The sequence below is a fragment of the Diceros bicornis genome, chromosome 26, assembly GCF_020826845.1.
Source record: "Diceros bicornis minor isolate mBicDic1 chromosome 26, mDicBic1.mat.cur, whole genome shotgun sequence".
Classification (NCBI taxonomy): Eukaryota; Metazoa; Chordata; class Mammalia; order Perissodactyla; family Rhinocerotidae; genus Diceros; species Diceros bicornis.
In genome coordinates, this window is record NC_080765.1 from 3,476,289 (window position 1) to 3,491,647 (window position 15,359).

The window sequence follows — 15,359 nt, forward strand, 5'->3', positions numbered from 1 at the left end:
TGAAGTGGAAATCGAGGTAGTGTGAGGGCTGGGACCTTGCTCTCTAAATGGAAGGGTTTCCCAGCCCAGTGAGAGGGCGGGTGGGGGGCTGCCCGTCCCGAAGGGCAGCAGCCGCTTGCAGAGAGGGCGTCTCACGCCGGCTCCCCCCTTGTCCTCTGCCCCCCAGGCTGAGCCCCAAGCGCCGAGACAAAGGGCGGAAGACGGGCAGCCAGCGGTCCAGCGGGAGCCGGTCGCCTTCCCCGTCCGGCGGCAGCGGATGGGGGTCGCCCCAGCAGAACGGCGGCAGCAGGCAGCGGAGCGGAGCGCACGGGGGCCGCCCCGGCTCGGCGCACAGCCCGCCCAATGTACGTACGCTTCGCTTTGCAGAGGGTTCCCGCGCCGCGCGGGCTGCGCCGGGCCGGGTCGGGCCGTGCTGGGTCGGGGTAGGGTCACCGCCCTGAAGCGGGCAGTGAGTGTGTAACGGGGGCGGGGCCGCTTCCCCCCTCCATGCGCCCTTCCTGCATGGGAAGGACCCGAAGTGGTCGGTTGTTGAGCCCGCCTGGCCCTAGTGTCAGGTGGGGGGCGCCTGCAGGCTTGGGCCACCCTTGACTTTGGCAAACTGAAGGCCAGAGAAGGTTGACCATGCTGCACTCAGCCAGTTGGGTAAAGAACTGGAGAGGAGCCAAGGTCTCCTGCCTCCCTCCGCCCAGGCATATTGGGGTGGGAGGGGGCCTGGACATTGGTAGGGGTCATAGTCAGGAACAGGATTCAAAAGACAGGCTCTCCCCTGGGCATCACTTGAGTCCTGAGCCTCCCTCTCCCCACCAAGCCCTTTCCCCCTCTCTGAGTGCCCTCCCTCCCTCAACCACCTCCGGAGCCCCCTCCCCCTCTCTCAGACCCCCTCCCCCACCTCAGTCCCCTTGCAGCCATAGAACTGCATTTCTCAAGTCCCTGCTCCCAGGAGAGTCTGTCCTTTCCCACCACTGCCTGTGCTTGGACAGGTGTCTCAAACCTACAGGTTCTGCTTCCCATGGCCCATCCTTCCTAAGACACCTCCCAGCACCCCCATCGCTCCCTCAGAGACTCCACACCAACACCACCCCAAAAACTGCCCCCACCCATCCTCCAGGAGAGGCACAGCCTCCTTGAAACCCACAGGCAGGTGTGGCGATGGTAGGAGCTTGCAGAGCACACAGGCTTCTCAGCCTTTCCCATGTGGATGGGCAGGCCAGGGTAGGGGGCTCTCCCAGGCCTGGGGGAGGCCCACATCCCCTTTTGTCTGTTGATCTTAAAGGACAGGCTAGAGCCCACGTAGGGAGAGGGGGCTGAAGTACCAGCAGGGGCACTGGGTGGGCACAGGGGCCTTGGGGTACAGACCTGCAGGCTGCCCCAGAAGCTTCAGTGGGAAGGGGCGGCCCATCCCCAGACCTCAGGTCTCGGCAGCAATGTCCATGTTGGTCAGTTTCATTTTGATTTTTGGCTGTTTCCTTTCACTCCCTCTCTTTTCTCAAACACCCCTACTCCCACTGCCTCAGTGAGGAAGGCCAGAGGCAGCTGACAAAAGGCTCTTGGTCTCCAGGTTAATTTTTGTTTAAGGACATTACCTGCTGCAAGACTGCCCCACCCAGATAGGGCGCCAGGCTCCTGAGATCACACCACGTCCCTGGATCTGTCTTGAGGGTGGGAGAGGGCTTGCAGAGGTAGCTGAGGATGGCCAGGACAGGGACTGGTGCCATAGACCCCGGAGATGATGCCCAACCTGGGCAAACCTAGAAAGGAGCGTCCCCACCCCCACCCCCATGGGCACAGTGCCCCAGACACTTTCTCATAGGAGCCTCACAGCCTCTGAGAGGCATAGAAATGCAGGATCTCTCAGCTGGGACAGAAAGGAGGCCCCTTCCCACTGCTGGATCCTCCCTGGCCCTGGAGGCCAGAGCAGTACCCCCAAGGGCCCTGGGCATGTGCAGGGAAATGGCCATGGCAGGTAGGTGGACCCCAGAGAGAGCAGTCAGGGGAGGTGACCTGGCCTCCAGCCTTGGGCAGGAAGCCTAGGCAGCACCCTAGTCTGTCTCCCTCCCCAAATGGGGCTCCTTCTGGCACGGCCCTGGGAGTTTCCTAGGAGACAGCACTTTGTCATTCCTTTCACAAAGCATGGTCCCCAAATCCTCCCCAACCCTTCGGGCCCTGGGAGATCTGGGACTTGAGAACATCCCAAGCCTCTCACTTGCACTCAGATGCCCTCTTTGCCTGCAGGAGGCAAAGCTCCTGTCTCAGCTCCTGCCTTCCCCCTGGGGACTTCTCCAGATGTCTACAGGCATCATTCACCAAAAAAGTCTTTGGGAAAAAGTATACTGGGGCGGGTGAGGGGATTCTTGGAGGCTGCCTTTAAAAAAAAGAGAGAGAAACAAACGGAAAAAAAGAAAAGCTCACCGTTTTTAACCCCGTCTATGTTTTTGTTTGTTTTTTTAGCCTCCCATTTGAAACGTGGTAATATTGTGATTCCATTTCTCATTTAGCTGCAAGGGAAGAGGGTGGGGAAGTTTATGTAACTTTTCTTGTTATTTTGTTTCTGTTTGTATTTCCTTTTCCTTTCTTTTTTCTTTTTTCCTTTTGTAATGTACAGAAATGCAAACTATCTCTCTGGGGTTTTTCTCTCTTCTATGTTGTCCTAGAATTTTGCTTTTGTGCGTGTTTCTGTGGGAACCTCTCCTCCTAATGCAGAGGTGGTTTTGAATCTCCAGTGAACATTAAGCATATACATATCTCTATATACTTATTTTTTTTCCTTTGTGATCAGAATTTAAAAGGGAAGATAACTCCTAAAAAATGACTCCCCTGCCAACCCTGCATCTGCAGCCATCCCTCCCCTCACCCCCGGGCACACCCTTGGAACTGCTTCAGCTTCTAAATTAACAAAAGTGGTGCAGACCACGCATCTGTGTCTCTGTCTAGAAGGCACCTTGGCAGAGGCTGCGAGACCCAGGGGCGAGGAGAGTCTTGTCCCAGTGAGCTTCCTATGTCTCTCAGTTCTGTCTAGTAGAAGATGGCATGATGGGGACAAGCTGCTCAGCACCTTCTGTGCCAGGCCTCAGATCCTTAGGGGGCCCTAGAGGAGAGAATTGAAGACACTTGAGAGAGTTTAACTCAGGTGGCGGCTTCAAAGCCAGACACTCCCAGCAAGAGACTGGAGGCAAGAGGTGGGTCCATCCTGTTCTTGAGACTGAGGCCAGTGGGGTGCTGGTTCCTAACACATCTCTTAGTTGTCCTATCTCAGGCCAGGGCTGAACCCCCCGGGATTGCTGGGTTCTACTGCTTACTGCTCTCTGCAGCTCAGAGAGGTCAAGTGACCAGCTCAAAATCACACAGCTTTTTAGAGGTAGATCCAAAAGGAGACCCCAGCCCTCTAACCTCAAGACCTCCAGCCACAGCCAAGATGTGGAGAGGGTGGTCCATGGAAAGCACACTCCAGGAGCCCTGAGCAGGGAAGGAGGGTTTGGGAGGTGGGTGCTAGTTGTCTCAGCTCCTGCCTTCCCCCTGGGGACTTCTCCAGATGTCTACAGCATGCTCTCAGCTCTCTCAGCTCCCCAGCACTGGGCTTGCAGGGTTTAGGCAAGCCCATGTTGCACAGGCCGACTCTATATAATTGCTGCTTTAGCAACTTGGGGAGCCCTAAGCCCTCACACGTGTGGGGAAGTAAATCATGTAGGGAAGTAAATCAGGAGGCATAGAGAGGGAGGGAGCTGCCCAGGGTCACGTGACATGGGAGGAACGCATAAGATGCTGAGACCAAGACCTCACTGGACAAGTCCTTCCATCCAGTCTCGCCTGGTGCCTTTACCTGGCTCCCTCCAGCCCCCAAGAGCACAGAATGGTGCTAGCCTTGCTCTTGCACAGACGGGGTGTGCAGGATTTGTAGCTTTAGAAGTAGGGCCACCTGCCTTGGCTTCACCTGTTGCCAGCACTGGAGGAGTAGAGGGAAGCCTCACTGTTTGGTGAGGGTGGCAGAGAAGGTTCGTAGGCAAGGCCTCTGGACTCTCTCTGGCCTCTGGCTCTGGCTCAAATCTCATCATGAAATGGGCAGCCTAGGGGAACCCCAAGGAGAGGTGCCCCTGGCACTCCCTGACCTGCCTCATCCCAGGCCTCCCCCTGGGAAAGAGCACCCACCCCCAGGAAAGAGAGTGGGGCAGTCAGAACAGGAAGGGACATGTTGGCGTCTCTCCCAGGATGAAGGCAGGAGAGATGAATTTTGCTAAAATGATGCTGAAGCCAGAAGGAAAGGGAGTGCGGTTGACTGAGGCTGGATCACTCCAACAAATTAAATCTGCAGTTGCCTTCCCTTTTAAATGCACGGGTCCCCTTCCACCCTTCTGTCCACTCTGACTAGCCTTGTTTAAACAGCTTTCTCTCTTCTTTCTGTATGGGCCCACCTTTCTCTCTCTCCCTGCCTCTCTGTCTCTTGGTTTCCTTGTCTTTCTGTGTCTCTCTCCCTGTCTATTTCTCTCTCTCTCTCTGTGTTTCTGTCTCTTTCTCTCTCCCTCTCCATCTCTCTCCTGTGACATGGGCCTCTCTCCCCATGCTGCCAGCCCTTCCTCAGCCCACCCTGTGGTTCTGGTTCCATCAGCTGCTTCCTGCATGCCCTCCGGAGGTTTTCTGTGGTTTAAAGAGTTAAGGAAAGCTTGGCTTTTGGAGCCTGTGGGTAAATTAAAAAAGCAAACTGAAATGGCTGGGCAGGAGCCCCCTCAAACCCGTGGGGCTAGATCCAAAGCCACCCTGGCTGCCCACGTGCTGATTCAGAGTGGGTGCGCAGCTTAGAGTCACTGTCTTTCCCCCGTTCTGCATTCCCAATGCGGAGACCTTCTTTTCTTTTTTATTATTGCATTCCTGTCCCTGACCACTGAGAAGGTAGGTACCCGGCTCAGCTGTGCGCCCGCTCGCTCCCATCTCCAGATAAGCCCCGCCACTCTGCTTGGTTTGAATGTGGTTTTCTCTCTCTCTCTCTCTCTCAGTCTTGCTCTGGTTGGTTTTCTCCCCCTCCCTTTTCTTTCTTTGTTTTAGTGACTACTCATTTGTAACTTGCATTTTCTCGAAATGAGCTACAAAGCTGTGTTTCCCGGTTTGTCATTTGGTTTTCTTAACTCCTGACAATTTTTCTGGTTCATTCCTCCCTCCTTTCCACCTTCCCCGCTCCTTCTTCTTCCTCTCCGCCCCCGACCCCGAGCCTCCTTCACTCCCTCTCTTTCTCATTTTGTTGTCCGAATGCATTTCTGTGTGGTTTAGCATCCCAAGTTTGTGTTTCTTTCCTGAACTGTACGCTGCGGTTGAGTCGATCTGTTGTCTGGAATAGCTGCCCTTACCCCTGCTGGCCACCAGGGCCCACTTGGGCACTAAGCAGTGGTGGAGGGGCCTGTGCTGGGTTTCTTGGCCTCCAGTCCTGGAGGAAGTTCTGGCTGAGGTCAGGCCCGCAGAAAGAGCCTCGTCCCACCCTCCGGGGCCTCCCAGGCTCCCGTGGGTCCTGTCCTGGCAGCAGGCGGAGCTTTAGGGTGGGAGCTGGGGCCACAGCTGGCACCAGGGCTGAACCTCACAGCTCCATCTTTGGAGTGGAATGGTAGTTGAACTTCAAGGGGGATGTGAGCTGGCCAGGAACAGGCAGTGGACTTAGAGGGCCTACTTAGCAAAGTCTCTGTGGGGCAATCTGGGAGATGGAGGGGATCGCACCTCACCTGCCCCCTGCCTGGACCACCCAACCCAGACAGGGGTTCCTTCAGTCCCCCAGCATCTTTCCATCTTCCAAATTTGAGCTTAACGTGATCCCTCAGTGCCAAATCATCCAGAAAGGACAGTCAGTAGGACTGGGTCCCCCAAGTCGTTGGGGCAGAACCAGGCCTAGGTCCTAGGACAGCCACACTGAGGGTATACGTCCAGAGTAGGTCATCAGGGACCCCACCTGCCCTTTAAACTGTTTCCTGTCCCATCTAGGAGCAGCTACAGAAATTTGACACCCCAACCCTTGTGAGGCCTCCGTGGGCCTCCATCCTCAGCCTTAAAAAGAGAAGGCCCAGCTGTTCATCCTCACCTTCCCCCATGTTGACCCCAGGGACAGGTCCTGGGGAGCTCACCCACTCAGAACATTCCTCAGTCCCGAGTGATGCTGGGAGGGCAGACAAGGAAGTTGTTCAGGAAGGGAGAAAGCACTGCTGGTCTGACGGAGGACACTCTGTCCCAGCCTGATGTGGGGAGTGGAGGCCTCAGCCTGAAAGAGTACCTGATGTGACCAGGGCCCTAGAAATGGATCTTCAAGCACTGAGTAGAGGGGGTGGTTGTCCCAGATGCTCACTTGTTTTTGTCCTTAAGAACACCAGGATCGGGCTAGCACACTGTCACCTGTTCCTCTCTTCTCATTCTTTCCCTTCAAAAATTTCTTACATAAGCAAAAGAAAAGGTGTCGAGTAGCAGGTGATACCAAGGAGCAGAGGGGTTCCTGGGAGCAGGGCTCAGGTGCAGGCGAGGTCCCTCGTCCACTCTCACTCACTCATTCCTTTGCTCGTTCATGCATACAGTAAGCAAGCATTTGCTGAGCACTCCACTGTGCCAGGGCGCATCTGGATGTCCATGCCAGGGGAGAGGCAGGCAGACCCGGGTTCACAGCCCCCATCTGCCAGGCCAGAGGACTGACAAAGTTCTCAGAACAATGAGAGGGAGCTCCTGCCGGTCACGGCAGCCCCAGCCCTAGCACGGCCTGGCACAGTCCACACTGAAGGAAGGAACAAGGGTCTGTGGGATCATAGAGGAGCACAACTGACTCAGGGTGAGGGTGAGGAGAGGCTTCCTGGAGGCAGTGGCCTTGAGCTGAGGGTAGACGGTGATAGACATTAGCCAGGCCATGAGGGGAGGGTGGAGGCGGAGAGAGGGAAGAGAAGAGAGGAGTTCCAGGCAGGAGGGACAGGAGTCACAAATAGCAGACTTCGGGAGGAGATATTTGGAGGTCCCTGGCCTTCAAAGTGCTGTCTGGTGATGAAATCCCATGTCTGGGTGTGGATCTCCCTCAGTTCCTGGGAAGAACAGGACCCAGCCACGCTGAGGATGCGGCTCACCCTCTGGCAGGATCATGGCGACCCTTCCTCAAGGGCTTCTGGAGGGATGGGTGGACAAGGCTGTGAGACTGGCCCTAGGCGTCTTCACCCAAGGAAGGTTCTATCTTTCACCCTGCCCAGCAGTGCCTTCCTCTCATCTTCCACCTTCCTGGCATTTGGGGGACGCCCCATGGGGCCCCAGGCCTTCCCACATTGCTCTGACCTTGTTAGTCTGTGAGGGGACAGTGAGTTGTACTCTGAAAAAAGACCTCTCAGCCTCTGTACAGGCCCACCTAGCAAAGACCCTAGTCATCCTCATTTTATCAGTGGGGAAACTGAGGCCCCCAGAGTTAGGTCACATCCTTAAAGGTCTCAGGGCTGATTCCAGAGTGTTCCACTTTGCCCAAGTACTATCATCTTGGGCTATGGCAGGCAGTTGGCTTGGAGGAGGTGAGAGGGAAATGGGGAAGAGCTTGGACTTCAAGATGTGCCAGGCATGAACCATTCAGATCAACACAGGGGCTTGAACCTCTGTGGTTGGGGGCCGCACCATGATGGGTGGGCATATACCCAACCAGATCCTTTTTGTTTCTCACACTCCCAGCCCAAGACAGTGGGAAGTAGAGAGGGCCCTGCAGTGCCTGTGGGAGGAACATCAGTCTGCTCCCCTGCTGCTGGCCTCTTCCCTGGAGGCAGAAGGAGCTGGCTCAGATCCAGAGTCCAGGTCGGAGCCAGAAGTCACATCCAGGGCCTGAGTCCCCAGTTCGGTATTCTGCCCACTTGCCTTGCTGCCCCCGCCCACCGAAGCAGCAAGCAAAGGCTTCTGGAAGGCGGGCTCCACCGTCTCCTTGGTTACTGTGCATTGGCTTCCGGGGGGAGCCCTCCCTACCTGGTACCACTTTATACTCTGACAACCTAGGGGACAGGAAAGAAACTGGAAATCTGAGGATTCTGGAGACTTCTTTGTCGTTTGCCTCCTCTGGAGAGAAAAGGATGCTGGATGACTGAACCTGGTGCTGGGGGCTTGGGAGCTGTGAGGCACTGACCACCTGCTAGGGTGGAGGGGGTATGTGTTAGGGGACCCAAGGGTCTCCTGGTGATGTCTATTGAGAATGGAACTGCCATCTCAGAGGGGCCATGGCTGAAGAGCCCAGCTTCCATCTCTCCTAGCCCAGGGGGAGGGGTGAGCTGGTGATGAGGAGAGTCAGGTGCTCAGAGCAGCACCTCGGTACCCAGCAATATCCACTCTGCGCACCGATGCCTGCCTCAGCCCCAAATGGAGACACGAGGCTCTTGGAGGAGGTCTTCATGGCCCATCTGGCCCTGGTCAGCTGCTCTCACCAGCTGTGGCTGGTGTTCATTGGCTGCTTCAGCCACCAACCCCAGCCGGCTGTGCCTTTCCACCAATGGGGCTGACTTCTTGACTCCACCTCCGTGCCCAGGCTGGATCCAGGTTGGCACAAAGAGGCCTTGGCACCACCCTGCCCCCTGTAGGAAGCACGCAGGGCCATGCCAAGGAAACCATGTTCCTTCCAGTCCCTGGCAGCAAGGTACCCTGAGGGGTGGCAGCTGGTTTTGTTCTCTCATTCCAAAAACGCTGCCAAAAGAGCTTGTCCCAGACTCTGCCCCTCTCCCAGGACTCCCTGGCTTGGCCCTGGCCCTTGTAAGGGCGTTTCTTCCTTCCTCAACAAACGGCATCGAGACCCTACTAGATGCCAGGTTTTGTGAGGGTACAAAGCTGAATCCAACACCAGATTTTCCCTGGAGGTGCTCAAAGTCAAGTTGGTGCTGATGACTGCGGGTGGGGTGGGGGTGAGGGACAGACTTATAAACAGACAAATGCATTCAACAGTTCTGTGGAGGGGGTGGATGGAGGGAAGCGTCAGGGGGTGTGCAGAAAATTCTGGAATCTTTGCTCTGGCAGGGCCATCAGGAAGGAAAGCCCAACCCTCTCACTTTGTGGATGGGGAAACTGAGGCCAGAATGGGGAGATGACTTGGCCAGGGTCGCTCAGTGAGGTAGCGGCAGGCTCTCAGACCCCCAATTCCCAGCCAGGGCCCTTTTGACGCTGGTACCAGGTACCCTTTCTGGTTTTCTGTACCCGCCCTATCCTTGTGTCCTAACTCCGCTTTTGGAAAAACATTTGACATCTCTATTCAGTGGTCACCCGAGAGGTGCCTGCTCAGGCCCGAGGAGCCAGGCGCTGCCAGTCCTTCCTCCAGAGGCGGCGTGGCCTCCTCTCGGCCTAGAATGGGGTGGTTGCGTTTTTCTCTCTCTCTCTCTATCTCTCTTGCATTTTTGTGAATCTAATGATGAACTTACGCTACCACACTTTTCCCTTCTCTTACACATCTTACCTACTAAAGGAGGAAGTGCCACTTTATTGGTAAGTGGACGTTAACCAAGAGGGACTTAAAAATCAGAACTTAAAAAAAAAAAAGAAAAAGAAAAAGAAAAGAGAGAAACAGAAAGACAGTCGGGTGCTACTGACAGCTCCACAGGTCTCTGCAGGGCCGGAAAACAAAGATGTTAACAGAAGAAATGTCAGTTCCCCAGGAGTTCAGACATTGTTTTGATTTTGGTATCTAATGACATTTGTGGATTTGTTTTTTATTTCTGGTTTTGTTTTTTATTTCTGTTTTTCCTCCCTTTCTTCCGTTCAGTTTTGAGTTCAGTCGTCCTGCCCCGCCCCCACCCCCATCTGTGTGCCGTGTGCCCCCTCCATCCCCTCACCCACCCCCACGCGCTGGGGGGCCTGGCCTGGTGGGCTGGCCCTGGCCCGGCCTCCCTGTGCCCGCCCTCTCTCTTCTCTCTGCCGGGATCGTCCGTCCCATCGGGGGGCAATGTCAGCCCCCGAGCCGGTCCTGGAGCCCCTCCCTTTCTGCCCCCGCCCCCCACCGCTCCGTCCCTCTTGTGTTTTGCATGCCGAGAACCTTGCATGAGCTGCACTGTTGAGGCCAGAAGGTGGACACTCAGGAGAGGCAGAGGCAGGGCAGGCGCGGGGAACCGTGTGTGCGATGCTCCGGGACTGGCAGCCTCCGGCCCGGGCCCGGTGAAAGCCCGTTCTCCTTCTCTCCCCCCACCCCACCCGCCCACTCTCTCCCCCTCAATCTCTCGCTCCTTCTCTTGGTCTGTCCTTTCTCTCTCTCTCTCCTCTTGTCCTCTGTCTCTGTCTCCTGCTTCTCTGACTTCTCCCTGCCTCTCTCCTCTCTCTCTCTGCATTCGCCATCTCTCTTTTCTGTCTCTGCTTCCATCTCTTCCATCTCCTCTCCCTCTCCGCCCCCTCCGTGCCCTCTCTGCCTCTCTCCCCGTCAGAAGCCCAGCTCGCCCTCGCCCAGGGCCCGCGACCAGGCGGAGGCGGGCGCGGCCACGCCGCCCGCGCGGGGGAAGGAGAGCCCGAGCCCGCGCTCGGCGCCGTCGTCGCAGGGCAGAGGAGGCCGCGCGGCGGGCGGGCCCGCCAGGCGGCGGCGGCGGCGGCGGCGGCGGCGGCGGCGGCGCTCGCGGTCCTCGGCGTCCGCGCCCCGCCGCAGGGGCCGCCGGCGCGCCCGGCCCGCGCCGCCCCGGGGCTCGTCGCGCTCGCTCAGCAGGGCCCGCTCCAGCAGCGACTCGGGCGGCGGCGGCGCCCCCGGGCCCGGGCCCGAGCCCGGCTCCGAGCGAGGCCACGGCGGGCACGGGAAACGGTGAGCGCTCGGACCCGGGGAGAAGGGGCTCCCTCCCGGCACTGAGCACTGCTCCGCCCCCGCGGGACCCCCTCCCCCCTCCCCCTTCCCCTCACTGATCACTGCCCCCAACCTCCACGGAGCACCCTCCGCCCCCGACCCCTCTCCCCGAGCTGACGATTCCCCCCACACAAGGAGCCCTCTCTTCCTCTCACTGATCACTCTCCTGCCAACAAAGTTCCCCACCTTGATCCTTCTCCTCCCCCCACCACGGAACACCCTCCTCCTCACTGACTCCCCTCCCCCCTTCCCTCCCTTGGAAACGACCCCCACACACACACACCCTCCTCCCTCTCACCCGTCTCCTCCTCCATAAACTTCCCCCATAGAACTCTCCCCCTCCTGAGTCCCTTCCCCTCGCTGAGCCCGCTTTCTCCCCAGCTGAGCCCCCACCCCCACCCCCGTCCCCGAGTCCCCCTCTCTCTCCTCTCCTCCTCCGCCCCTCCACTGAGCCCCCTTTCTCCCCAGCTGAGCCCCCTGTCGCCGTGCCCCTCCTCCAGGCCCAAGGAGCGGCCCCCGCGCGCCCGGCCCACCAGCACCTCCCCGTCCCCGGGCGCGCACGGCCGGCACGGCGGCCCGGAGCGGAAGAGCTCGTCGCTCAGCCCGGGCCCGCACCCCCGCTCCTGGAGCTCCAGCCGCTCGCCCTCCAAGTCCCGTTCGCGCTCCGCGGAGAAGAGGGCCCGCAGCCCCAGCCGCTCGCCGTCTCCCAAGAAACCCCCGGGCCGGTGAGTACGCGCCCAAGGTGGCGGCGGGGCCGGGCCGGGGCGCGCTGGCGCGGGCGGTATCGGGCGCGCCGGCCCGGCCGCCTCGCTCACGTCGGGCCGGGCCCCGCAGGGACAAGGACAGCGAGGGCCGCGCGAGGCACGCCGAGGCCGAGGCCGCCCGCGCCCGGCGCCGCTCCCGCAGCTACTCGCCCATCCGCAAGCGGCGCCGGGACTCGCCCAGCTTCATGGAGCCGCGGCGCATCACCAGGTATGGAGGGGCCGGGGGCCGAGCCGTAGGGACCCCAGGGGTGCAGGAACGGGTGGGGCTGAAGGAGAGGAGGTGAGGGTTCAGTGAAGGGAAGGGGCCCCAGGGAGGAGACAGGCCAGAGCTGAGGTGCTGGGGAGACTCGGAGAGAGAGGTAGAGGTTCACTGAGGAGAAAGAGGGAGGCCTCAAGAGGACAGGTACTGGGCCAGCCCTGTGGCTTAGCGGTTAAGTGTGTGCACTCCTTGCCCGGTTCGGACCCCGGGCGCTCACCGATGCACCGCTTCTCCGGCCACGCTGAGGCGGCGTCACACATACAGCAACTAGAAGGATGTGCAACTATGACATACAGCTATCTACTGGGGCTTTGGGGGAAAAAAAAAAAGAGGAGAATTGGCAATAGATGTTAGCTCAGGGCTGCTCCTCCTCACAAAAAAATAAATAAATAAAAGCAAAGAAACTTATAAAACAAAAAAAAAGAGGACAGGGACCCCCCCCCCATGGGAGGTCCATGGAGGGGAGAGGCTCTGTACTTGGGTCTGGGTGGGCAGCAGCAGGCGTGGAGTTCAGCTCTGGAAGATTCCAGCCATCCCTCCTGGCACCCCTCCCGCCCTCCTTCCCTCCCCACGTTCATCTCCTGGCAATGATGTCTCCTTTTTTCCTTCATCTCAAGGTCCAGCCTGCTGAGTGGCCTGTGGCCAGCCTGGGGGCGGGGCGGACCCCCTCTCCATAGGCTTCGGGGGAGATGCCCATGTGAGCTGATCTGGCTCTGTTCAGCTGTCCCTCTCTTTGCCTCTCCTTTTCTCACTAACCTCCCAGCCCCCTGGGGAATTTGGAGGAGGAGGCACCAGCAGCCTGGTCTCTAGGACTGGAGGGTCCCGGCCCAGGCCGGGGTCTCTAGGGGGGGTTATGTCTTTGTTTGTGGAACTCATCCTGCAGCCCTAGACCACCGACATGGGGTAGAGGGCCACAGGCGAAATTCGGAGCCCAGCTCTGCCACAGCCTGGCTGGGCAGTCTGGGGAGATCGGCGTGCCTCTCTGGCTCTCCGTTCTCACATCCGAACAATGAGCAGGGCTCCCTGAGCATCTTGGCAGCTCTAAAGTGGTCTGATTTTCAACCAGTCCTTCCTAGTTCTTGATGGTCCAGATCACCGAGGGAGAAGAGGGCATTACCTCCTCCCTACACCCCAGGTCTGGAGGCCAGATGGGCAGGCTTGGGATGCCTCCAGACAGGTCACACCCGCCCACCCGTACGCAGGGGGGTCCTAAGACAGCCGGACCCCACATTTTCCACCTGGCACCCACCTCAGCCCCTCTCCCAGGCTGCCTCCTCCTCCTCCCACTAACGTACACCTGTTTTCTTTCTCAGAATTAATCTCACGCGATGGGGCCTTGTCACCCCCTTAACCATTCTCTTTTCTTTTCTCTGGGTCACAGCCTCCTGGCTTCAAACTAACTCCGGGCCGGCGGGAGGTAGCTGAGTGAGGAGAAGGGGCCGGCGGGACTGGGCCAGGCCGTGGGCATGGGCAGCAGTGGCCCAGGGTCTCTTCCTTATTCCCTCCTAGTGAATGCAAAACCCAAACTCTCGATTCTTTGGGGGACAGAGAAGCAGGGCTGGGCCATATCCACAAACCATTCCCATGCACAGAAGCCACTGCTTAGCACAGTTAATGTGAGTCGTCGATATTTTAAAGTTTCACTCATTTAACAAATATTTATTGAGCACCTGCTCAGATCAAGCAGAGCCTTGGTCCCCTTTTCCTGCAGACAAGTGAGGAGAAACAAAACAGTTGACATGAAATTGGCAAGTGACCACTGACTGTCCAGTCCTGTTGGGGCAGGGGTACCACAAGGCCAGGGCTCTGGGGACACTGAGGCAGGGAAGCCCTGGCCACTGCTGGGGAGGGGCTGGGGGCCTGAGTGAGGGCCCAGTACAGCAGAGCTCAGGGCTCTGGATGGCCTGTAATTGGCTTCTCCCTCCCGGCAGTGCCCGGAAACGTCCCATCCCCTACTACCGGCCCAGCCCCTCATCCTCCTCCAGCTGCCTGAGCAGTGACTACTCAAGCCGCAGCCCCAGTCCCAGCCACAGCCACAGCCACGGAAGCTACAGCAGCCGCAGTCGTGGGACCCGCAGCCGCACTCGCAGCCCCTCCCGGACCCCCAGTCCCAGCTACCACAGCCGGAGCAGCTCACAGAGCGGGGGCTTCTGAGCCCAGACACACACTGTTTGGTGCCCCCTGGCACAGGGAGAGGCGAGGGGTAAGGCCCCAGGACCGCGAGGGGGCCTGCTCCCTGCTGCTACAGAGAGGTCCTGGGGCCAGGGAACACCTTGAGGGTGGGTGCCCTGCAGACAAGAGGAGCTGGGTTCTGCTGTTTCTAGAGGGTCCTCACCCCCCACCTCCTGCCCGCCCACTGTGTCCAGGGAACAAAGAGCCGTTACGAACACAGGGATCCCCTGTCCACCTGCCTGCTTGATGCCACCTGCTTGGGGACCTCAGCTCAGTGGACCCAGGGACACCTCAGACCTGGGAGCCTCCCCTACCTGCTCCACAGGGTCCTCCGCTCCTCTCCGGCACTGGGGAGGTGGGACCAGCAAGCAGGATCTAAGTCAGGCAGAAGGAAGAATGGTCTAATGGCCTTTGGTGCGCCACCATCCAGGCTGGGGAGCTGCTTCCTTCTGAGCTGGCTGCAGGAGGACCCTGGCTGAGGGCTGGAGGCTGGCCCCACAGCCTCTCCAAACCCCTCCCCTGGCCCAGGAGTACCCAGACTAGGTGGGTCACTAAGCCCCAGCCTGAGCGACCAGGGAGCTCCCTCTTGGTCCCACCTCTCCTCTCCAGGCCAGGCTCTCTCCTCCAGCCCTCACCCCATGCCCTGCACCAAGGCCACACCAGGCCGGCCTTCTGCATGACAAGAGGTGGGACATACAGACCACAACTGCATCTAACCCTGAGATCAAAAGGGGTTCAGGTCAGGAGGTGGAAGAGAGAAGGGGGCAGAGGAGCCTGTGAGGAGGCGGGAAAGCAATGTAGTCTGATGACTGAGCAGGCCCCCGTGTCCCAGTGTCTCGGGCATGGGCCAGATGGCAGGACAGGGTCACAGGCATAGGATGGCTTGTGCTTTGGGGCCTGTCCAAGGAGGCACTTCCTCCTCGGGGTTTGATGGGGAGGTGGTCAGCCAAGGCTCCCCAGGGAGGGGTGCTACAGCCCTTCAAAGAAAGGGTAGGATCTAGACTGATGGCCTTGGCTTGGGGCATCAACAGGACAGCAGTGGCCCCCAGCCCTCTTCTGCTGCTCCCAGCCCCCTCCTCCTGGGGCCCTCAGGGATCTCACGAAGTCTTCCTTGGCCCAACGGGGCAGATGCCCTGGGCTCTAGTGGGGGGAGGGGTCTGGGGTCTGGTCCGGGTTTCCTCTATCTCCCCCTCCCTCTTTCTCCGCGGTGCGGATAAAAATTGGACTCTAATAAAACACTCAGTGCCCGGATGGCAGGTGGTGAGACCAGGCCTCTGTGGATTTGGGCACCTGGAGAGTATGGGGAGGGCATGGGGTCCTGAGGTCCTTTCTTCTGAGAAATGAGAGGAGCGCAGACTCCTCAGGACTGCAGAGAGAAGAGCTTGCACCACGGAAC

General features: G+C 58.9%; 1 protein-coding gene across 1 annotated transcript in view; it reads left to right on the forward strand.

The window, feature by feature from the left end:
* SRRM3 (serine/arginine repetitive matrix 3) overlaps nt 1-15,229 on the forward strand; it is a 34,890-nt gene extending 19,661 nt beyond the window's left edge. Inside the window, exons 10-14 of the mRNA XM_058569028.1 lie at nt 167-344; nt 10,365-10,729; nt 11,269-11,493; nt 11,603-11,740; nt 13,723-15,229. Of these exons, the coding sequence (XP_058425011.1) occupies nt 167-344; nt 10,365-10,729; nt 11,269-11,493; nt 11,603-11,740; nt 13,723-13,945 (1,129 nt within the window). The 3' untranslated portion in view covers nt 13,946-15,229. The remainder of the gene's footprint in view (nt 1-166; nt 345-10,364; nt 10,730-11,268; nt 11,494-11,602; nt 11,741-13,722) is intronic.
* Nucleotides 15,230-15,359: the final 130 nt, after the last annotated feature.